The 25027-nt window shown below is 47.0% G+C and overlaps 1 protein-coding gene across 1 annotated transcript in view; it reads right to left on the bottom strand.

The window, feature by feature from the left end:
* ZBTB8B (zinc finger and BTB domain containing 8B) overlaps positions 1-23866 on the bottom strand; it is a gene marked incomplete at its 5' end in the record, with an annotated part of 47326 nt that extends 23460 nt beyond the window's left edge. The window contains 4 exons of the mRNA XM_082685707.1: positions 1192-2549; positions 5934-6112; positions 14923-15920; positions 23805-23866. Coding sequence (XP_082541833.1) covers positions 2232-2549; positions 5934-6112; positions 14923-15920; positions 23805-23866 — 1557 coding nt within the window. The 3' untranslated portion in view covers positions 1192-2231. The remainder of the gene's footprint in view (positions 1-1191; positions 2550-5933; positions 6113-14922; positions 15921-23804) is intronic.
* Between the last annotated feature and the right edge of the window lie 1161 nt (positions 23867-25027).

Here is a 25027-nt window from a genome sequence, read left to right as displayed (position 1 = left end):
CCACTAGAAATAATTTAAACAGAGTGAACATATCAAATATAATTCTTTGCAAAGTACACCTTCTACACAACTAGTTAGATTTTCCTTTTGCTAAGATCCCTCCTTGAAAAGAACAGCTAATATTTCCATCTCAGGAATGAAAGTGTTTCTGGTCCTTGATAATTTCCGGATTGTTACTCTTGATCTAGAACAATAATTTTCAAATTATCTTTGGCAAAAGACCATTTTAAAAATTTCTAACCTACTGCAGGCCAGCATGTGGTCCTACTGTGTGGGTTGGTATCAAAGAATGCACAGGCCAGCTATCTGGGGGTTACAATTTGAGTAACACTATTCTGAATTCTCACTTCTGTTGAGAAGTTTGGTTTAAGTACCTTTTGAACTCTTCAATAACTAACACTCCCAAGCCAACTTATAACATTTTTATTGGCTTTTTTGTTCAGGAGGCAGAAAGAAAGGTGGTTTTACCAACTTTTGAGACACAACTCTACTTAAAGGAAGAAAAATCAATTTCCTTTAAAGTCCATTTTGGAGGAGTACCTGGGTGGCTGCCTTCGGCTCAGGTCATGATCCCAGGGTCCTAGGAGGGAGCCCTGCATCAGGCTCCCTGCTCAGTGGGAAGCCTGCTTCTCCCTCTCCCACTCCCCTTGCTTGTGTTCCCTCTCTCGATATCTCTCTCTCTCTCTCTGTCAAATGAATATGTAAAATCTTTAAAAAAAAAAAAGTTCATTTTGTATACTTTAACATAAGACAAAATTATGAAAGTGCCTTAAACATCCTTCATCCCTAATATTTCCTGTTCTTCAGCCTTTTATTTTTTTTTTAAAGATTTTATTTATTTATTTGACAGAGAGAAATCACAAGTAGATGGAGAGGCAGGCAGAGAGAGAGAGAGAGGGAAGCAGGCTCCCTGCTGAGCAGAGAGCCCGATGCAGGACTCGATCCCAGGACCCTGAGATCATGACCTGAGCCGAAGGCAGCGGCTTAACCCACTGAGCCACCCAGGCGCCCATCTTCAGCCTTTTAAAGATGGAGAGCCTCTCCTGTTAGAATAACCACATGGCTGCAAAGTGGGTAAAAAGCAGAATAGTTTTAAAAACCTGTTCTTTGGGGCACCTGGGTGACTCAGTGGGTTAAGCCTCTGCCTTTGGCTCAGGTAATGATCTCAGGATCCTGGGATCAAGTCCCCACGCTCTCTGCCTGTCTCTCTGCCTACTTGTGATCTCTCTCTATCAAATAAATAAATAAAAATAAAAATTTTAAAAACCTGTTCTTCTACCAATTTTCTCTTTCCCTCCAGAGGTGCTTTTAAAAGGTAAACAATTTGGAAACTCAACTTGTTTATATAGGCTTGCACTTTCCCTCCAATTAAAGTTCTAGTCATAATCAGAGCAGGCGACTTTGAGCAGCGGCTACATTTCCACATTACACAACAGCAGCTCTGGGAAATGGCTGGGGAAAGCAGGAGTATTTTGAATTTCACCCAAAGGACTTGTTTTATGATCGCAAAACAGGTGATCTGTGTGTGTAGGATTGTCAAATACCAAACCAGCCAGGCTCACAGGTTCCCTTCCCAGGGGCTAACTTCAAATTTAATTTAGCTGGGCAAGTCAGAGAATCCCGGGAACCTCTTCGTCCATTTCCATGTTTGTGTGCACATAAATACTTTCAGTCATTAAAATTGCAGGCTTACAGTTAGAAAGTACCTTTACAATCACGTAGCCAAACAGCCCTGCCTGCCTTATGTCATGAAGCTTTCTCTTTAAGCCTTCACCAGAAAACTAAATTATGGGATCCATTAGGAGAGACAAAAGAGAGACTCGACTCGAGCTATTCTCACTCACCTTTACAGAGAAAAAGACCGACAAGAAAGGCATGTAGACGAGTGAGACAATATGAAAACAAGCATGGAGATTTTCTTCTCTCTCTCCTAACCAGAGTTTGGGTGCACGACAGGAAGAATGGGGAACCTTGGGACCAGCCTTGCCTCTCTCAGAATTAACTCAGCAAAGCCCTCCAAAACCAAGAGCATTCCACTAAGAGGTCATTAGTCCCTCGACTCACAAGGTCCAATCTTTGTATGTAATCTAACAAAAAATGCATGTAGAAGAACAGTGAAAAAAAAAAAAAAGTTTCTTCTCGGGGTTCCAGAAAATTGGACAGATGGCAGCTTTCGAACACAGAACGAGCAAAAACAAATTCTAAAACCTCTCCCCCACTGAAACGGACTGCTACGTAAGTGTCTCTCGATCGGACAAGTAGGACCGAATCCGCCGTCTGTCATCAGAATCCTCTCCGGCAGGGTCATTTTCCTCACCAGACTCCACATAGATGGGCCAGTCATTGTCCGTGTCACTCTTTTCTTGGCTTTCGGATGAAGCCTCCACCAGGCTAAGGTTGATGGGCATCAGATCGTCATCCTCGTCGTGTGTGTCGGTAATGCAGGTGCAGCTGTCACACAGCCCGAAGCGCCGCAGTCCCTGGGACAGGTGACTCGTGAAGGTTCTTCTGCAACCCTTGCAGATGATCGGACGGTTGGATCTGTGCACCTACAATCACACATGCAGCTGGTAAGCGCTCTCCACCTCGCTCTCTCGGCCACAGCCTCTGCCTCACCCAGGCGCTTCTGCCCCGGGGCCCTCGGACATGTGAGGACCCTGCCCACCTCCCCTTTGCCAAGACTTGCCCTGCTAGGAATGCCTTGGAAGAAAATCTTCCCTGATGCTCTGGGCCAGGTTAGGTGCCCAAATATATATTCTCCCTTATCCTTCTTCCTTTTTGACTTTTTTTTTTAGATTTTATTTATTTGTGTATTTAGAGAGCGTGAGCAGAGAGAGGGGCAGAGGGAGAGAGAGAATCTCAAGCACACTCTGTACTGAGCCCAGGGCCCCATGCAGGGCTCAGTCCCACAACCCTGAGATCATGACCTGAGCAGAACCAAGAGCCGGTCACTTAACCTACTGAGCCACCCAGGTGCCCCCCTTTGTTGAATTTCTAATAAATGGTTAGTGAATTCCCTAGACTATAAGCTCCAAGAAGGCAGAGACTGTTCTCATTCATGTTCTCTGTCACATTTGTTTCTATAACCCTATGCCTGGCATAGAAAGGGCATTCAGGGAACGGGTGTGGATTTTAGGCATGGGTTTTATGTACCCGCAATTGTCTAGTTATTAGGAAGGCAGACTTGCTGGATGGCATCTTCTCCAAATGTGGCGAGCGCTCTGTCCTTACCTCTTCTTTGAGAAATGCACTCCTTGCCTACGAGAAGCACTTTGCAAGCTAGAAAAAAGAACCTGATCTCCTACCCCACGCAGTCCCTCCTTAGGGCAACAGCTCCAGGACCCCTTCCATATAGGCTGCGCTCTTCAGGAGCTCCAGCCTAGAGGGAGTCTGTGAACCAAAGCCTCTCCTATGGAGAGTTCTGGATGCAGGACGCACACAAGAGGTAAAGACAGAGAAATGATGGAGGACAAAGGCCAATAACTCAACACTGAGCTCTCTGGAGCTGCCCTACATCCTGGCCAATGTTCCTGCCTTCCAGGGGGTCTCCTGGGCTTTCTACACTAATCCTCCAACCTTACCCAACCTGAGCATGTCCATGACCTTCGTACCTGACAGGGCCTTTGAATACCACCTCTTTAGGCTGCAGTAGACTGGACCTTATATAACAGGGAAAGATAGAGGGAATAAGGATTCCAACCAGTGAACTATCCTTGGGGCACCAGGAACCTACTCTGCCAAGACAGACTGGAGAAGTAATTTGGGCGGGAGGACAATTAAAAACTTGACGCTATGGAGAAAGCCCGCTCTCAGATGGGTGTGGTTGGGGCCAGCCCTGAGAGTGGAAACAGTCAAAAACCTTGGACTTACCTTAAATCTGGATTCTTTCCAAACTACAACCCACATACCACCTTTGAAAAGCATACAATTCAGTGGTTTTTAGTATATTCACAAGATTGTGCAACTATCCCCACCATCTAATTCCAGAACAAAGAAAGTAGGTATCTATTTACTGCCACCCCCTTCCCATCCAACATCCTCTGGTCCCCTGGTAACCACTGATCTACTCTATCTCCATGGGCCTGCCCATCTTATGTATCTCATATCAAGGAACCCATATAAGACGTGGCCTTTTGTGACCAATTTCTTTCATGTGGAAATGCTTAATTATTTTTTTTAAAGATTTTATTTATTCATTTGACAGACAGAGATTACAGGGAGACAGAGAGGCAGACAGAGAGAGAGAGAGGGGGAGGGGGAAGCAGGCTCACCGCTGAGCAGAGAGCCCGATGTGGGGCTCAATCCCAGGACCCTGAGATCATGACCTGAGCCGAAGACAGAGTCTTTAACCCACTGAGCCATCCAGGCACCCCGAAATGCTTAATTATTATTAATTATTAATAAATGCTTAAAGTCTTAATGCTTTTAAGGCTCATCCCTGTTGTAGCATGAATCAGAACGTCATTCCATGTTATGGCTGAATAAGGGTCCATTGCAGGGACAGACCACACTTCATTGACTCATGTCTCAGTTGATGACACTTGGGTTATTTCCACTTTTTGGCTACTAGGAATAATGCTGCTATGAACCTTTGTGTGCAGGTACATTTTTGTGCGAATGTACGTTTTCAGTTCTCTTGGGTATACACTTGGACATAGAATTGCTGGGACCTACGGTAATTTTATGCTTAACTCTGAAGACCCACCAAATTGTTTCCCACAGTGGCTGTGCCATTTTATGTTCCCACCAGCAGTGTATGAGCGTTCCAGTTCCTCTACCTCCTTGCCAACATTTTATTACCTGCTCTTCAATGATAGCAACAGTATTATGTTTGAAGTGGTAGCTCACTGTGGCTTTGACCAGCATTTTCCTAATGATTAGTGATGTTGAGAATCTTTTCATGTTCTTACTGGACATTTGTGTATCTTCTTTGGAGAAATGTCTATTCATATCTGTTGTTTAATTTGGTAATTTGTCTCTTATTGTTGAACTGGAAGAGTTATTTATATATTATGGTTACTAGATCCTTAGCAGATAAAGGATTTACTAGTATTTTCTCCCATTCTATGGGTTCTCACATTCTTGATAGTGATCTCTGAAGTCCAAACCTTTTTTATGTTTGATCTTCCAAAGACTGATTGCCTTGCTCAAAGATGATCTTAAATATAACAGCTTCCTAAATGGCCCGACTGCCTTTTAGCTGGTGGGAATTAACCACTCACATGGGAGACAGAAGGCCAGGAGGCAGCCAGTGGGAGGAGAGGTCCCCTGGGTCTGGAGTCCTCTTTGCCGCCCACAGTTGGCTTAGAAATAGCAGCACGTGCTTTCTCCATACCCAGGAACCACATTGGGTGGAAAATTGAAGGTGTGCTTTTCTCGCCTTTGGCATCACAGAGGTGAGAACAGACCACAGTCCCCTGTCCACGCCCACTGTTCTCTGCCTTATGACAACCATCCCTGACCAGGATCTAAACTTTCTTGAGTCGGGGTGCCTGGGTGGCTCAGTCAGTTCAGCGGCTACCTTCGGCTCAGGCCATGATCCCAGGGTTCCCAGGGTTCCCAGGGTTCCCAGGGTTCTTGAATCGAACCCCGCATCAGGCTCCCTGCTCAGTGGGGAGCCTGCTTCTCCCTCTCCTTCTGCAGCTTCCCATGCTTGTGTTCTCTCGCCCTTTCTCTCTCTAATAAATAACACCAAAAACAAAAAAAAAAAAAACCTTTTTGAGTCTAAGAAAACTAGTCTCTTATATAAGTTTTAACTTTCTCTAAGCGCCACCAACCCAACTTTAATTAAGTAGAAACACATGTTTAAAGTTCTCTGAAAATATTCCAGTGGACGGAGAAGTAACCTGCCGGCTGGTTCACCCTCACCTTAGGCAAATCTCAGGATCCCTCTCCCCACCCACCACAAGAGATTTTCCAGCCCAGACACTTACGCTCAGGGCGTGACTCCGCAGGTGCTCCTGTCGCGTGAACCTCTTGCCACAGGTCTCACAGGGGTAGGGCCGCTCACCTGTGTGCGAGCGGATATGCCGCTTAAGGATGCCTTTCTGTTTGGCGGTGTAAGGGCAGAAAGGACACTTGTGAAGCTTGATGGGGACCACCAACACGTCACCTGGGGAACCAAATGGGTTGTAAGCATCAGTGACACTGCGTGATAGGGACCTGGGGAATTTCGCCAGCCCGGATCCAGACAGAGGACATCACCTTTACCACCAGCTCACAGCAAGACACTACAAAATCCAAGTCTTTGTCTGGCTGCCAGTCAGCCAGAGGGTAAAGTGGGATTCTGATACAAGGTTGCAAGGAATGACATATGGCTTTCAAACTTCTCTGTGGCTCATAGTTAGAGACACATTACAACCTCAGGAGTCACAAGTCTTCAAGTGGATAGCCGGAAAATTCCCAAAATAACCCTCATTCTGACAGAGTCTATAGTCTCTGTTTTCATTTGCAGGCAGTGCTGATGGAGACCCTGTTATGCATGGAGTTTCATCTCCCCAAATTTATACATTGAAGGCCTAACCTCCAGGGTGACTATATTTGGAGATAGGGATGTAGTTAAGGTTCAATGAGGTCTTAAGGGTAGATCCTTAATCTGATAGGACTGGTGTCCTTATAATTTGAGGAAGAGACACCAGAGATCTCATTCTCTCTCTGTTCATGCACAGCGAAAAAGGCCATATGAGGACCAGCAAGAAGGTAGTCGTTTGCAAGCCAGGAAGAAAACAACCCTACCGGCACCTTGATCTTGGACTCTGAGCCTCCAGAAATGTGAGAAAATAAATCTCTGTTGTTTAAGCCACTCAGTCTGTGGCATTCTGCTGTAGCAGCCTGACCCGACCAACACTGATCTCCTGAATTGATTTCATGAGCCTTAAAAGTTTGGAACCGTCTGTTATGATAAGCCAGACCCCTGGATCAGGATGCATACATTCTAGGACAAGAGTGCCTAAGAAGAGTTCCAGGCATGTGCAGATGTGTACTGTGATGCACACTTTCAACTGGAATTCGGATTAAGTCTATTGATCTGGGGGAGCCTGGGTGGATCAGTTGTTAAGCATCTGCCTTCAGCTCAGGTCATACTCCTAGGGTCCTGGGACTGAGCCCCGCATTGGGCTCCCTGCTCATCGGGAAGCCTACTTCTCTCTCTCCCACTCTATCTGCTTGTGTTCCCTCTCTCACTCTATCAAATAAATAAATAAAATCTTTAAAAAAAAAAAAAAGTGGAGTGCCTGGGTGGCTCAGTGGGTTAAAGCCTCTGCCTTCAGCTTAGGTCATGATCCCAGGGTTCTGGGATTGAGCCCCACATCGGGCCCTCTGCTCAGTGGGGATCCTGCTTCCCCTTCTCTCTCTGCCTGCCTCTCTGCCTACTTATGATCTCTATCTGTCAAATAAATAAATAAGTAAAATCTTAAAAAAAAAAAAAAGTCTATAGATCTGAAATCGTCAAATATCCAGAGATTCACTTAAATCTTTTTTCAACTCTTTTTTCCCCACCTTGCTTGTACAACCATTAAGATGACAACACGATTATCCTCCCACATACAAAACTCTTCTTTCAAGTTTCCCGAGTACCCTTACTGCAGTATTCCAAGACATGTCCTCTCTATCCACAACCTTCAGGATTTAATAGACTTTGGTCATACCACATCCTACAGGAAGGCATTAGTGACTCAAGATTTCCAGGCATTGAAATCTGGGTTCAAGTCCCCACTTCTCCATTTGCCAGCCGTATGACTTTGGACATTTCCCTTAACTTCTCTGTGCCTCACTTTTCTCATCTGTAAAATAGGGATGATACTAGTTCCCACCTTAAAGGACTGTGAATGAAATGAAATAATACCTAGAGCACAGCATCGAGCACATAGTAAGAGCTCAGAAATGTCAGCCATTTTTGTTACCATCATCCTCTCCTTGGTGTTTCTTTACTCATGAAGCAGTCCAGGCTCTGTGGTTTCTCTCAACACCGGAGTAATTCCTTTTCTCTGGGACCTTCTCAGGATACCTACCTGGGCTTTGTCTTTTTGGAGGTGCTGCCAAATGTATGGCAAGCCGAATCCCAAGTGAGAACCCCACGTCATTCCCAACACAACTCAACCCAAGAGTGGAGATTATTTTCTCCCATCTTGAGTTCCCAGCCTGATAATGCCTAACATTTTGCATCATCTACAGTGACCCCAAAACCTGTTTTCTACAATAAAGCACCAGCTCTTGGCTCATAATTACCTACATACGTTGGATTATTTAATTTCTCACTGAGCGCATTGGGTCTAAGATGCCAGTTTCCTGCTCACTCCTCCAGTATTGTGGAATCTTCCTGCTATCTAATCCCACTAGCCTGGCATTACACTTTACTTTTCTTCTCAATTATCTACCAAAACATTATGTAAAATGGGTCCACCATTAGTCCTTGGAAAGACCAACTGTTAACTCTATCTTCATCAGAAAATTAAGAATTACCACACTTTCCTTCCTCTCTCATGGTCAGATCTCACCAATACAACTGTTCATTTGAACGCCTATACATGCCAGACACTGTGCTAATAAGGTCCATCTTCCCTCAAGATGTTGAGTCTGGCATGAAAGAAAGACATGTAAACAAATTCATGCAATATAATGTAACACGTGCAAAGTCCAAATGATGAAGAAGCATAGACAAGAAAGTAATGAATTCACTTTAGGAGTTCAGAGAAGATTTCACAGGACAGGTGATCTTTGAACAAGGTTTTAAAGGATGAATAGGAGTGCTCGCTTCGGCAGCACATATGCTAAAGGATGAATAGGAGTTCACCAGGAGTTCAGGACAGAGAAAGGTATCTCAGACAGAGGAATATATAGGCTCAGGCACAGAGGTAAGCGAGAAAACAGAATATTAAGCAGAAGGGGGTGGGGGATGAGAAATGAGGCTGCAGAAGCAGCAAGAACCAGACTGTGAAGGCCATGGTCAATCATTTATTCAACACATTTATACGGAGCATCTACTATGTGTCAGGCAGTGTTCTAGGCCTGGGGACTGTAAGAAGCTAGAATTTTAAGGAAGGGAAGTACACAGTCATATTTTAGTTTTGTTTTTTTTTAAAGCTTGTGTTTGTTTATTTGAGAGAGAGAGAGAGAGAGAGCAGGAGCAGGGCAAAGGCAGAGGGAGAAGCAATCACCCACTGAGCAAGGAGCCCAATGCAGGGCTCGATCCCAGAACTCCAGGATCATGACCTGAGCTGAAAGCAGACGCTTAACCAACTGGGGCACCCAGCTGCCCCTAGATTTTAGTTTTAAAAGATCCCTCAGAAGACAATGCAGTAGAAGGAGCTTATTAATTTTTTTTCCCAAATATTTATTTATTTATTTGAGAGAGAGAGGGTGCGGGGGTAGAGGGGCCGAGGGAGAGAAACAGAGAGTCTCAAGCAGACTCTGCAGGGAGGGCAGAGCCCATTGTGGGGCTCAGTCTTACGAACCTGAGGTTATGACATGAGCCAAAACCAAGAGTGGGACACTTAACCGACTGCATCACCCAGAACTTTGTAGGAAAAGGACTGAGGAGAGGGAAGATTCAAGGCAGGAAGAACGGCTGGGAGAGGACGAGAAATGTCGGGAACTAAAGCACTGACCTCAGGGCAGAGAGGAGGAGACACACATGTGAAGTAAAGTGAACAGTGCTCCGTGACCACCTGCGGGAGGGCAGACAAGGGAAAGAGAAGATCGAAAGGACACAGATCCTGCGTCAGCTGACCTGGTGGATGGTGGCGGAATAAACTGAAGTAGAAAACACAGGAGGAAAAGCAGGCACTAGAGGAATGAGGGGTTCAGTCTGGGGCAGGCCCAGAGCATCCCTGGGGGGGGGGCATATCTGGGTTAGACAGAAACATCTGGAGTTTAGGCACAGAAGGGAAGAATACAGTTTTGAGAATCTTCAGCCAATTGGAGTGGTTGCTTTATTCAGGCCTGGGCCTCCCCGGAACACCCAGCTTCCCTACCCCATCACCCTGACTCCCCTGAGTCGGAGGTGAGTAGGAGCTGCCTCGTGATTCAGTGTCATCTCCAGACCACTATCCCTCCCTCCATCCTTGCAAACCTTAAGATCTTTGGAAGCTCACACCAGCGAACGAGAGCACGGCTCCCTCTCCGTATTACCATGATCCCGGAGCCCCGAGGTCACCTCCTCATTCTGGGGAGATTTGGTCACCTTGCCTTCAAATACAACTCCTGGCGTAATTCTTGGTGTGAGTACCGAAAATGACCCTTCCAGCACCCTGGACTCTCTGTTCCTGGACCTCCTTTCTTCCAAAGATCTGGTCTTCCACCCCACCTCAGCCACCTATCCTAGACCAAGAACTCTCAACTCCGTGTGCATATTAGAATCACCTGGGAGGGGCGCCTGGGTGGCTCAGTGGGTTAAAGCCTCTGCCTTCAGCTCAGGGTCCTGGGATTGAGCAAAGAATCGGGCTCTCTGCTCAGCGGGGAGCCTGCTTCCCCCCCTCTCTCTGCCTGCCTCTCTGCCTACTTGTGATCTCTGTCCATCAAATAAATAAAATCTTAAAAAAAAAAAAAAAAAAAAGAATCACCTGGGAAACTTAAAAAAAAAAAAAAGCCAAAAAACAAACTGATGTCCAATCTCTACCCAACTATTAGATTTTTAAAGCCCTCTGCCTAGTGTGTAGCTGAGAGGGAGAATCATGGCCCCCTACCCAGATATTTCCAATAGCTGCATTTGCTCCATAGGCCACATATCAAGCTCTCCACTTTCCAATTCCTATTTCATAGGTTTCCAGCTCACCCTCTAAGTGCCCCTTCTCAGTTGGGACCAAGCCAATAGACTCTGCCACCATTTTACCGTCCTTCCCCTCCTTGGGGCCTTATGCCTCTACTTCCCCAGTACAGTGCCCACAGTCCATCACTGAAATCACTCCTTCACATCCACCTGGGTCCTCTCTCTCCCTCTGTCTGTATTCACCTGGTTAAACCTAAATTCTGGTTAAATACAAGTCTATGCCCATTCCATACCTGAAACAAGGCAGGTTAACATCACCGGTGAAATATACACAACTGTGTGTTCTGGTCTCGCTTTGAATCCATCTAACCGTCACCCTCTGAGCACCAATATCAGAGCCCTTGGTTCTGCCCAAGCACCCTAAATATTCCCCTGGCTCACTCCCTCCCACTCTCCTCGGGGACTATTCCACACCCTCCCTCTGCTCAGGTCTCCGCCCCCTCACTGTCCCCTCCTCCCTTTCAGCCACTGTCCTTACTGCTGCTACTGCTTCTGCTTCTGCTTCTTTTTAAGATTCAATGTATTCATTTGAGAGACAGAGAGAAAGAGAAAGAGCACTATCAAACGGGAGATACAGAAGGAGAGGAAGAAGCAGACTCCCCACTGAGCAGGGAGCCTGACGTGGGGCTCGATCCCAAGACCCCGAGATCATGACCTGAGCTAAAGACTGACACTTAACCATTTGAGCCACACTAGAGGCGCCCCGACCTTTGCTTCTAACTGATGAGAAGCAATCAGAAGAGAACCTCTACATGCTCCCAGCCACCCCCAAGCCCTCCCCTCCACCCCCAAACACATAAGGTCTGCTTCCACTCCTATTCCTATGATTCAACTGTCCTTCTTAGTGACCATCCTCACCACTGGACAGGGACCCCGCCGGCCCGCACTCTATCAAATGTCCCTCTCTCCCACCATCAGTTATCTTCCTTTCCTGGATCGCTCCCTTCACTAAACAAACAGGCTTTTAGAACCTCCACCTTCATAAAAACCTCAACCTCACATGCCCCTTCAGCTGCTGGTGCACTTCTCGGTCCCCTTCCCAGCAAAACCGCTTGAAAGAAGCATCAATACTCACTGTCTTCACCTCTACTTCCCCAGCTCTGTTTCAAGCCCTTTGGTCTCTTGCCCCCTCTTCATCGACACTACTCTGGTCAAGCCTGCCAATGAACTTCCCAGTGATCAGTTCTCTCTCTGCCTCCATGCAGACCTGGACACAGCTGATGTCTCCTTTCTCCTGAAACACTTTCTCCTCCTGGCACACCCATCACTCTCAATTCTCCTCCTACCTCCCTGCCTGCCCCCTCCCCATCTCCTTGACTGGGCCCTATTTTTCTGACCTCTACATGTTGGAGTATCCCAGGGCACAGTGCGTAAATCTCTTACCTTCTCCTTCTACACCCATAAGTTCACGGGATCTATAGGTTTCAAATTCCATGGACCTATTAATGACTCCCAAATGTATAGCTCAGCTGTGATTCCCCCCACCCCCTGAAACCCCAAGCAGACAGGAACAACTGCTTAGTGAACATCTCCACTTGGAGATCCAAGAGGCATCGCAAACATAACATGTTTAAATCAACTGCTCGAGCTACAGACCTGAGGATCACCCTTAACTTCTCTTTTTCTCATATCACTCATACAAGCCATTAGGAAATCTGGTCTGTTCGACCTTCCATTAGGAAAACAGTATGTAGGTGTCTCCAATCCCACTATGGGGAATTTACCCTAAAAACACAAAAATACTAACTTGAAAAGATATATGGTCCCCTATGTTTATTGCAGCATGATTTACAATAGCTAAGATATGGAAGCAGCCTGTGTCTATTGATAGTTGGATGGATAAAGAAATTGTGATTTTAGAAAGTATATGTGTGTGCACACACACACACACACAGTGGAATATTCCTCAGACATAAAAAAGGATGAGATCTTGTCATTTGCAACAAGATGGCTGGACCTAGAGGTATGGGTATGGAATGATCGCGACACCCGCCTGACTGTCTCCCTGCCCTCAACTCCCTTTTCCACACCATCTGGTGCTGAGGCCAAATTAATCTCCCCCAAGCACAGGACCTGCACACCCCCAAGCTCAGTAACTACCAAAAAATTCCCCTGCGCCTACAGACAAAACCTCACCTCTTAGCATTTAAGGTTTTCCATAATCAGACCCAATAATCAATCCAATCAATTTCTCTCCTCTCCTTAGTCTCAGATGCCACTTTCATAATGCCTCCCTGATCTCCCAGGCAGAAGCCAGTTCTCCGGCTTTTGGACTACTGTGAAAGTCACACCTCCATCCGCCTTCCAGCCCTAGTGTCTCTCTATCACGTGATGCCAATGACACATATCTTACCTCCTCAAAGACACCAGCAGCACTTTGAGGGCTGAATCTGTGTCTGACTTACCTTTATATCTTTACCATGAAGGTCCTTAAATATCTGAGCAAATAAATGAATGACCGAACACATCAGTCCTACTCTGTGCCTTGACATTTGGAATACATTTGCCCAGGAGCCATGTGAATGGGATCAAAACTTGGCAGATAACAACATGGCCAGGGGCCAGGGTGGCTGCCTTGACCACAGCACCTTCTAGCTGGAAACCTGACTTTATAGACTGATCGACTGGACTTAAATGACAAGGGCATATGGCTGCATTATTCTTTTTTGATGTTTGTGCTTATAGGCAGAGGGGCTGAAAGATAAAATCATGGCACTGAAATCCTCTGTTCATTTGTGCTGTCTGCACGGTTTGTCTGAGTGAAATGAAGCCAGCCCAGGTTTCTCGCTTTAGCTCTGCCACTTAGCAGCTCTGCATTCTTAGGAAATTCCCCCAAACCCTCATGGGTCTCAGTTTCCCAACTCTTCTGCCAAACTCATGAGGGTCTAGTGGATGTGAAAGGATGGTCACTGTCTGCGAAGGGCTATTCTGCACGGAAATGAGATGTCAAGCTGTTCCTACAGCGTGTTCATGAAAACAGCCACTACCTTCTAAATGCTGGTTAAGCCAGTGTCCCTGAGGCTCGGAAACAGTATTTTCGAGTTTTCAAGCCTAGTTTTAATCAGACATTCGGAGTGTTCTTGCTTTAAAAAATGAAATTAAACATCTCGAGATAACCATTTAGTAACAAATAAAAGTGGTTGATCTCCTTTATCTAAAATGCGTTCACTGTTCAGTATTGAAGAGTGAATTTAAATTGGGATTCATTAATTTCTTGAGGTTCTGGAAGCTATAGGGGTACTTTCATCAGTAAGGTGGCAGCCAAGTCTATTTCAATCTTCTACAAGACATTTTGCAACAATTACCCCGCCTGTTAAGAGGAGTTAGTCACATCAACTCATCTCTCAGAGTTGTTCAGGGAGACAAGCAAGTGCTCTTAAAACACAAAAGCCTACCAAAGGAAAATATTTGATATAAAAGCTAGTTTAAGGTTGATGATTTAATTAAAACACACATGTATTTGGAGATATCAACATTAATAAGTAAAATATTATTATTAAGTATCAGTATATTGTTATTAATTATAAGTATATTAATAACAAGTTATTACTATTATTTTTTAAAGCCTACCAAAAGATATAAGAAACTTACTCACATAAAGCCAAATACCAACGCATTTTAGATATTCTCAGGTAGACAGCACCATTGACCATGACACACTTAAGTGCCTGTCAACTGTGTGCCAGGCACCACGGCTGATACAGAAGTATCAGTATCTTACCTGTCTGGAACATGTGATCATACATGAGAAAAAATGCTGAGAACCTTCTCATTCGGTCCTCAACCCTGTGAGAAAGGCAAGGCAGGGATGATTACCTCCTAAACAGCTCCAAAGAGATTGACTGATTTGACCCAAGTCCCCCTGCTGATTAGCAGAAGACTGTAGGTTCTTTCCACATCTTCAGAGTGCCCTCAGCATGCTTACACTCTCGTAGAGGTAAAATACTACCACGGAGGAAGAGACAATGCCCTGCATACAGCAGGTGCTCAATGAATGCCTCTTGGTGGGGGTAGGGATAATGTGGCAGTAATCATGTGGTGATGATGGAGACTATGATGGCAGTGACAATGACAATGATCATGATGCTAGGAGCTGACGAGGCCCAGGTTCACGTGCTGAAGCACCAGCAGAGATGTTGAATGCTCATGGAGCTCACCTGAGTCCTCCCCATACCAGTCCGTGTGGACATCCATCATGGAACTAACGGCTCCTGGTGCACCATCAGGTCTTCCCTCCAAACTCCGAGAAAAGGGATGGTCTGGCTCGTCTTTGCTGGGGACCACACTGTTGCGCAGGAGTGCCTCCAGGAATTGCTTCACGTGGTAGTTACCGTAAGCCAAGTCCATGGCCTGGCCACCGGGCAGAGCCTCGTCCATGTGGGCCAGGCCGAGTGGGGCAGCATAGGGCGGCAGCGGCTCACGGCCCTCTACCTCCACCTCGTCTGCATCAAACTCCACCTTGGGCTCTATCTGTTTGGGCAGAATAGAGAGGTCACAGTCAGCGGGGCCACTGCCCTGGCTGTCCTTCACCACCAGTCCCAGCCGGTGGCCACCTCTGCAGTCACTGCAAGGGGACTCTCTCAGACAGCCCACGCTCTCCTCTCCCTCGGCTGCGGAGGAGCCCAAGCTCTTGGCATCGCAGGAGGTCCCTTCCCTGCCTGAACTGGGGCTTCCACCATCACCCTGATGAGCCCCCGTGGCCGCCGCTGCCGCCGCCGCCGCCTCCTTCTCTATCTTCCGGCAGATATCGAGGGATGACCTGATGTACGTCTTGCAGAAGTTCACCACGTCGTTCATCTGCAGGTAGCTGGCAGCCGACATCACTTCGATCACGTTCTCCCCGCACAGATCCAGCTTGCCAGAGTACAGGAAGTCTAAGATCGTGGAGAAAGCGTCGGAGGTGACAATGTCCAGGGACGCCGTGCTGGGCCGCCCGCTGTCCTGAATGTAGTGAATGAGCAGGGCTCGGAAGTAGCCGCTGTTGGCGAACAGAATGTTCCTGTGGGCCTTGAAGATCCGCCCTTCCACAATGATGCTGCAGTCACAGAAAAAGTCCCGCTTGCGCTGTTCATTCAGCTCCCCCAACAGCTTCTCATAATAGGACTGCATCTCCATTGCTCCACCAGCGGCGGCTGCTCTGGCGTGGCCTGTATCTCTGCCAAGATTTTTTTTTCCAGTTAATTCACCAATCCCAACCTTACAAATAAGATGTTCAGCTTTAATTTTTTTTTCCTCGTTCTTCTCCAAACACTGACTCAATAGTGTCTTTATGATACCAGCTATTTGGGGATCTAACAAAAATCTAGAGGTGGTCCCACGGGGTGAATTTATGAAAAACAACAAAAAATAACCAGGACGAACTGCACATTTTACATGGACTCTCTCAATGAATTTTTATAAAAACCCGATGATAAAAGACCCATGCTGTCCCCATTTTTCTGATAAGGAAATCGGAGACTTAGAGAAGGTAGGAGATGACCCAGCTGGAACAGAGCCAAGACTCAAAACCAGGTCAGTTATCCCCTGGAGTGCCTGTTCTTATGTCTACACTCTACTTTCTTCAAGACTCAAAATATACATAATTCCCAAATCTAATATTTACAGTTCAATCCTGGCATGGAACTTGGAGACACACCCCTATTATCATCCCTTCAAGGAAGCATGGTAGATTCTTGGGCTAGCCAGCATGCAGTCACCATTCTTACGGTTTTAGTGCCCTGTGTGGCTTTGAGAGATCCACCCGTCACCCATTCTTGGCCAAGGTGATTTGTATCAAGCCGGTGCCATCCCCCCAGGCTCTAGATAGAACAGAGGCTAACACAATCAAGGTATCTCACCTGCTTTTTTTTTTTTTTTAAGATTTTATTTATTTATTTGACAGAGATCACAAGTAGGCAGAGAGAGAGAGAGGAGGAAGCAGGCTCCCTGCTAAGCAGAGAACCGGATGCGTGCTTGATCCCAGGACCCAGGGATCATGACCCAAGCAGAAGACAGAGGCTTTAACCCACTGAGCCAACCAGGCGCCCCAAGGTATCCCACCTTCTGAGTGCAAGGGGTTAGCTCAGAGATGGCCACGTGGCTTGGTCAGAGCAATAAAAGGCAACGCGCGTTTACTGGGGGTTCCATCTCTTCTGAGATGCTGCCTCGCCACCAGGGGAATCAGCCCGACAAAGAAGACAGTCCAGCTCAGGCAGGAGCATCAGGGACACCATCTGAGCCCCAACTCATGCTGGGCCAAAAGTCAATTAAGTCTCTTTTTGCTTTAGCTGGTCTGAGTTGAGTTTTCTATCTCTTGCAAATGAGAGACTCCACACTGACAGACTCCACAGCCATTGGTTCATTCACTCAAATTTTAAAATGTCCTGTCCCTTGAATATCAATGGACTCCAAGCCTTTGAAGGGATGAGCCATGTCTTAGCTCATTTGCTATGCCCCACAGAACCTGGCAGAGTGCTCTGGACGAAGGAGGTTGGCTAAGTAAAAAGGAAGACTCCCTTCTTTAAAAAAAAAAAAATTTATTTATTTGTCAGAGAGAGAGAGAGCACAAGCAGGGGGAGCAGCAGACAGAGCAAGCAGAGGGAGAAGCAGGCTTCCTGCTGAGCAAAAAGCCCAATGCGGGACTCGATCATGACCTGAGCTGAAGGTAGATGCTTAGCCAACTGAGACACCCAGGCATCCCGGAAGACTCCCTGCTTAACTGCTGAGTAGAACAGGTATAAATCAAGTTTAAAACCCTTCGGCTGGGACGCCTGGGTGGCTCAGTTGGTTGGGCAGCTGCCTTCGGTTCAGGTCATGATCCCAGCGTCCTGGGATCGAGTCCCACATCGGGCTCCTTGCTCCGTTTCTCCCTCTGACTCTGCCTACCACTCTGTCTGCCTGTGCTCGCTCGCTCTCTCTCTCTCTCTCTCTGACAAATTAAAAATATATATGTATTTAAAAAAATAATAATAATAATTTTAAAAAAAAAAACCTTCGGCTGATGAGAAAGACGGACACTGACCTTCTTCACTGAGCTCTCGCCTCCATTGCTTCCCATCACACAAACCACAGAGCCATCCCGCCACAGCACTGTAGCTGGTCTTAAGGGTTAATGTGCTTCCAGTTAACACAACTCCTTGCTTACCAACCTAAGGCCCTTGATCTATAACCAAACTCATTTTCTTTCTTTGAGATTTGCAGACCAGTGGCCTTGGAAAATGAAGAACTAGAGAACTCTCCCAGGCCACAGAGGCCAGCAAGTCTGTTGGAAGCTGCCTCAGCTTTCTGATTAGCCCAGCAATTCTTCAACAAAATGTTTTTCTTTTTTAAGGTCACGCAGATGACTCTACTGACCTCCCTTTGCGCATCTGTAAACCTTGGCCTCCTTTACAGAAAGATCAGAGTACTCTTGCACAACCCCGGGGTAGCCAGGAGCCAGACCTTCTTGCACAACCTCTGTGTACTGAGATAATTCTGCAGCTAGCATCATTGAGTTTCATATCATCAAGAAATGTCAAAGACCATTGAACTCCCTTAACTGATTAAACCCCTTTAAAAATCTCTAGGCCAGGGATGCCTGGGTGGCTCAGTTCGTTAAGCCGCTGCCTTTGGCTCAGGTCATGATCCCAGGGTCCTGGAATAGAGTCCCACATCGGGCTCCTTGCTCAGCAGGAGCCTGCTTCTCTGTCTATCTCTGCCTGCCACTCTGTCTGCCTGTGCTCACTCTGACAAATAAATAAAATCTTTTAAAAATAAATAAATAAAAATAAAAATCTCTAGGCCAGGGCACCTGGGTGGCTCAGTTGTTAAGTGTCTCCAGGGTCCTGGTTTCAAGCCCCCCACCCACCCCCACTTCTCCCTCTCCCATTCTCCCTGCTGGTGTTTCCTCTCTCGCTGTGTGTCTCTCTCTGTCAAAGAAATAAATAATTTTTTAAAAGATTTTATTTATTTCTTTGACAGAGAGAGAGAGAGATCACAATTAGGCAGAATAGCAGGCAGAGATAGAGCAGGAAGCAGGCCCCCCACTGAGCAGAGAGCCCAATGCAGGGCTTGATCCCAGGATCCTGAGATCATGGCCTGAGCCAAATGCAGAGGCTTAATCTTAACACTGAGCCACCCAGGCACCCCAGTAAAATCTTAAAAAAAAAATCTCTAGGCCAGGCAGAAAACTCAGAGTTGGCTTTTGGACAAGAGCCTGCCTTCCCCCCAGGTGGCCAGGTTCCTCTCTTGAGTAGTGGCCTTTAGAGCAACAAGCAGCTGAACTTGGCCATGAACTTGGCCATCAACTATTCCTTTTCCATACTGACGCATGGAACACAGAGAAGTATCTACAACCCAGTACATCATCTCCCTCTACTGGAATCACAAAGGCCTAGTTGGAGCTGCCAACCACAACCAACTCCTTAGCACTCTCCCTTTCTACAATGCAACAAAACAATACCTCACACAGTCAGAAATCAGACACTCCCTCCCCACAAAAAAGGCCCTTCCACTGGGAAAATAGACTCCCCAAGGTCTGTGTACTAATTGCACAGACAGACTAATTGCACAGACCAGACCCCCAACAACCTTATTAAGAGGCTATTCACACCTACTTTCTATGTATTTATAGCAAGTGATGCCTTAAGTTTAGAAACTACACAACCCAGTAGAGAGAGAAGTCGAAGAGTGTCTCGGAGCAAGTAAACTGACAAAAGTGAGAACGGACAGCTAGGAAAAGGTAAAAAAAAATTACTTAAAAAAATAGAACCAGGAATTTTTTTCAAAATATCAGCCTGAGGCCATGTAGCTAAGCATATTAAATGCTCCTACATATTCAAAATGGCCTAAGGACAGCACTAAACTGTAGCCTGGGGCTATCATTGATGGGCCTAAGTCATCAAGATGATTCTTATCTGTTTATATTCATTTTAAAGTCAAGGAAGTTATGTCATAATTTCTGGAATTTTTTTCTTATCCAAAGTAAAATTAACATTTGGTTCAGAAAGGAGGAAAACTGCCAGATAGCTGCACAATTCTACTATTCCCAAAAATATCAACCCTGAAAGTTGTCACGGGACTAAGGTTTCACTGTCATTCCCACTTCTTCTGACTGCTCCAGCCAAGACTTCCCCGCAGTTCCTGCCATTGCCTTTGGCTCTCAAAATATGAAGGGAAAAACAAGATATAAGAAAATGCAACATTTCAATGTCACACTCCACTCTTTTTCAGAACTGAAAGAAAGGGGCACCTGGGTGACTCAGTTGGTTAAGCATCTGCCTTCCACTCAGGTCATGATCCCAGGGTCCTGGGATCTGTCCTAGAATTGGTGCTGGCATAGAGCCCAGCCATCACACTCCCTGCTCAATAGGTAGTCAGCTTCTCCCTCTCCCTCTGCTCTTCCCTATCCCGTTCATACTCTCCCTCTCAAATAAATGAACAAAATGTTTAAAAAAAGAAAGAAAGAAAGAAAGAGAAAAAGAACCAAAAGAAAGCCTATCAGACTGGTAAAAATCACATTTTTCAATGTGCTTCTATCCACTGCAGATGCAGATGTAATTTGGAACACCATTTCAGAGAGGAATTTGGCAATATTTATTAAAACTTAGGGGTACCTTGGTGGCTCAGTTGTTAAGCTTCTGCCTTCAGCTCAGGTCATGATCCCAGGGTCCTGAGATGGAGCCACACAACAGGCTCTCTGCTCGGCAGGAAGCCAGCTTCTCCCTCTCCCACTCCCCCTGCTTGTGTTCCCTCTCTCTGCCTCTGTCAAATAAATAAATAAAATCTTAAAAAAAAAAAAAAACTTAAAATGCACATTTCTTTTGGGGTACCTGAGTGGCTCAGTGCGTTAAGCATCTGACTCCTGATTTTGGCTCAGGGCACGATCTCAGGGATGTGAGATCAAGCCCTGAGTCAAGCCGGTAGTTAGGTCCAGCATGGAGCCTGCTTAAGATTCTCTCTTTCTTTCTCCTTCTGCCTCTGCCCCCCCACCTACCCAGCTCATGTATGTGCTCTCTCTCTCTCTCAAAATTTAAAAATAAATAAATAAATATAAGATGTAAAAATTTTTAAAAATGCACACCTCTTTTGTCCCAGAAATTTCAATGTAAAAATTTACCCTTTCAGATGTGTTGCCAAAAAATACCAAATTACAAGTTCAGAAATGTCCATTCACCAGGTTTTAGTACTAGCGCAAAAGTAAAAATGATATATCTGAGATGTCCACCAGTTGGGGACAAGTTAAATCAATGAGGTACAATCACACAGGCGAATACTAGGCAACCATGTTTTTAATGAGCTAGAGTTGTGTGTGTTCATTATGGAAAGGTCACCAAGATATATTAAGAGAAAAAGGCAAGGGGCGCCTGGGTGGCTCAGTTGGTTAAGCCACTGCCTTCAACTCAGGTCATGATCCCAGGGTCCTAGAATCGAGTCATGCATTAGGCTCCTTGCTCGGCAGGGAGCCAGCTTCTCTCTCTGCCTCTGCCTGCCCGTGCTCTCTCTCTCTGACAAATAAATAAATAAAATCTTTTTTTTAAAAGAGAGAGAGAGAGAGAAAGGCAAGATGCAAAACAAAATGTACTATATGATCCTGTCCAAATGTACTATATGATCCTGAAAAATCAATGCATGATTTTTCCTCCATAAGATTATATAAGCACGAGTTCACAGCAGTTTCGCTTGAGAAGAGCAATTAAGGGTAAGAGGTATGTGGAGGGACCCTCACTTTTTGTTTTCAACCTCTCTATGTGTATGTACTTCCTTCATTTTCTCTTTTTAAACAAAGGGGAGAAAGGAGGAGGGGCAAAGGGATAAGAAGTTGGCAAACCGGGGAGATAAACCAGTGTAGGTACAACATCTCTTAGCCTGAAGAATGGTTTTATCTCCAGGGCACTTCCATCTTTCACTGGAAGATGCTCTTTTCCAGCAGTGGTACCCAAACCCATCTCCTTTGGCTTTCTTGCTCCAAATAATGTAGATTCTACTGGGTCACATAAATACTCCCTAACTTTGCAAAAGTCTGTCCCCAACCCTATACTTGGCATATACGGTAGAAATTGTTATTCATGTCACTTGCCTTCGGTGTCCTACATTCCTGTGACACGCTGAGGATCACTACCTCTCCCTGGGAAGAAGCTCTCTGTGTGTACTGCTCTCCAGAAGTACATTTATCCACACTCTGGCAGGGACTCTGCCCTCCCGCCCCAGCCCTCTCACTGTTTCAATTCAATTCAACAATGACTGGCTCCATACAATGTCTGACACAAGGAAGATACCAGGATTAAAAAAATAAACTAGGTACAGTGCACGTCCTTCAGGAGAGAGCAGATGCCAACACTCCTGCCTGTAACACACTCCCACATTCCCCAGGGACTCCTACCCAGATCCCACCACTATCTTCATTCAGGTACCAAAACCAGACTTGAATTCCACCCACTAACTCTGACAAGACTCCTTCAGTCTCAGCAACCTGAGAATAGTGAATACCTACTCATCAAAAAAAAAAAAAAAAAAAAGTGGGGGTATGCATCTGGGTGGCTCAGTGGTTAAGCACTGGACTGTTGGTTTCGGGCTCAGGACATGATTTCAGGGTTATGAGATCAATGCCCCTGGTCTGGCTCCACTCAGAGCTCAGCACAGAGCCAGCTTGAAATCCTTACCCCTCCAACTTCCTCCCGTTCTGCTCCTCCTGACGGCTCATGCACACACTCTCTCTCCCTCTCCCTAAAATAAATAAATAAGGGACACCTGGGTGGCTCAGTTGGTTGAATTGTCTGCCTTCAGGTCCAGTCATGATCTCGGGGTCCTGGGATGGAGCTCTGCATGGGGCTCCCTGCTCACTAGGGAGTCTGCTTCTCCCTCTCCCTCTGCCCCTCCCCACCTCTCTCTGTCTCAAATAAATAAATAAATAAATAAAATCTTTAAGTAAATAAATATAATCTTAAAAAGAAAACAGGATGGGGCACCTGGGTGGCTCAGTGGGTTAAAGCCTCTGCCTTCAGCTCAGGTAATGATCCCAGGGTCGTGGGATGGAGCCCCGCATCGGACTCTGCTCAGCGGGGAACCTGCTTCCCTTCCTCTCTCTCTGCCTGCCTCTCTGCCTACTTGTGATCTCTGTCTGTCAAATAAATAAACAAAATCTTAAAAAAAAAAAAAAAAAGAAAACAGGAAACTGCTCATCTATTGCTAGCATTTACTGCATACCACTCCTCATGAAGCACTGTAAGAAGTACTTTACAAGCATTAAGTTTTATCTCACAATAACCTAATGCAGTAGATATAATCGTTGTACCCTCTTTTTCAGGGGAAGAAATTGAGGGTCAGATTTATAGCTAACACGCCTGAGCTGGGATTGGAACCAAAATTAGTTTCATTCCAGAGTTGACATGCTAACCACTATGCCAACCTGACTCCCCAAAAGGGTTGGGGAAGTCACTCCTCTCCTCCGTTCCTATGGAGGGGAACGACACGGGAGAAGAGTTTCCATTTCCACCGGAAAAATTTCGGGGTCAACTGCATCTTCGGTTCACCTGCTAAACTGTTCCCAAGAAAAGGGGATTCCCCCCTCCCCCTTCTAGAGCCAGACGACCCTGCAGAGATCACGGGAACCAGTTACTGGACCTGTCTTTGGCTCCTGAGGGTGGGGAACTAGGGCCTTGCCCCTCCCGGGCCCTCCTGCAGACGAAGTGACCATCGCTGCGGTAAGCACTGCCCCAGCCTGGCCAAGTCCTCATTACCACCACCACCCCCGCCCCGTCCCTCGCACCATCGCCATGGGCGGGCACCAGGACCACACAGCCGGACGACGCGCCAGGGAGAACCCAATGCCAGCGAATGGGGGACAGCTACCGCCGCGCCACGCTACCCCTCCCCACGCGGGAGGGGATGGAGGGTCGGTCATCCAGCTCAGGTTCACGCGGTGGGGGTCTCGGGAGTAGCCAGGGCCGAGAGGTCCAAAGGAGGCCGACCGAGAGGGGAGTTCCCTGCCCGCTCCCTCCACCCAAGGCCGACTTCTCGCGGCGCTCCGAATCCTCCCCAAACCAATGAAAGCTGCAGCGCGAACCCGCTTCTCGGCTCTCACCTTTCAGCGGGATCCAGCAGCGCGGCTGCCGAGCTCCGCGCCCCGACACGCCCCCCTTTCATTCACCTGTCGCCCCCTCCGTGAAAGGCGAGGCAGCTGACCAATCACAGGGGCTCCTGGGCTTAGGAAGGCGGGCCCTGCGGCCAGCAGGTTAGTCAATGGCGCCAGCGCCCCCTCCCGAGGCTGCGCTCTGACCGCGCCCGCGCTCGTGCGGTGACGGGAGTTGTGGTCTCAGCGTTCCCTTCTCCCGCGAAGACAGAGTGGACAAAACTACAAGTACCGAGATACCAGGAAACGGCGATTGCCGAAGGCTGGAGCTCGGCGGGGTCTTCTGAGTCCCATTGAGGGACCTGCGAAGTACGGCGTCTTTGTGCTGAGAGCCGGGAGCGCGTTGCGCGGGTTCCAGCGGCCTGGAGAGCAGGACCTCTGACCCGTCAGTCCGCACACATTCCACTTGCCCGCGCTCCGCGAGCATTCTGGAAATGAGGGAAAGGATATCATCCACTCAACCCCGCAACACTCCGTTCCCTTGAAAAGCTTCCAGGTTCACGGATACACGTGAAACGGTTAGAGGGCGATGTGCCGCCGGCTCAGTACCGACACCGCGGGTTGTGGGACAGCTGCGAACAAGTTCCCCCAGCTTGCCGCCCCCGGGAGCCGAGTTCTCTCAGCAGGTGAATGGGTGGGCCGGGGCTGCGGCATCAAAGTACTACAAACGGGCTTCAACCGCAGAAACTCATTGTTCCGCAGGTCTGGTGGTTAGGAGTCCAGGTGTGGGCAGGGTTGGTTCCTCTTGAGGGCTCAGAGGGGAGGATCTGCTCCAGGCCTCTCTCCCGGCCTGTAGACGGCCTTCTTCCTGTCCGCAGAGCTTCTCGCGTAACATCTCTGCGTGTAGATTTCCCTTTATGTAAGGTCACCAGTCATATTGGATTAGGGGTTCTCTCTTTTTTCTTTCTTTAAGATTTTTATTTAGTGGGGCGCCTGGGTGGCTCAGTGGGTTGAAGCCTCTGCTTTCGGCTCGGGTCATGATCCCAGGGTCCTGGGATCGAGCCCCGCATCGGGCTCCCTGCTCCACAGAGGAGCCTGCTTTCCTTCCTCTCTCTCTGCCTGCCTCTCTGCCTACTTGTGATCTTTGTCTGTCAAAAAAAAAAAAAAATTTTTTTTTTATTTAGTTATTTGTTAGAGAGAGAGTACTCAAGCAGGGGGAGCAGCAGAGGGAGAGG

This window comes from Mustela nivalis (genome assembly GCF_964662115.1).
Source record: "Mustela nivalis genome assembly, chromosome: 10".
Classification (NCBI taxonomy): domain Eukaryota; kingdom Metazoa; phylum Chordata; class Mammalia; order Carnivora; family Mustelidae; genus Mustela; species Mustela nivalis.
The sequence above is the reverse complement of the archived record's forward strand: the minus strand, read 5'-3'. Positions and strand labels throughout refer to the sequence as shown.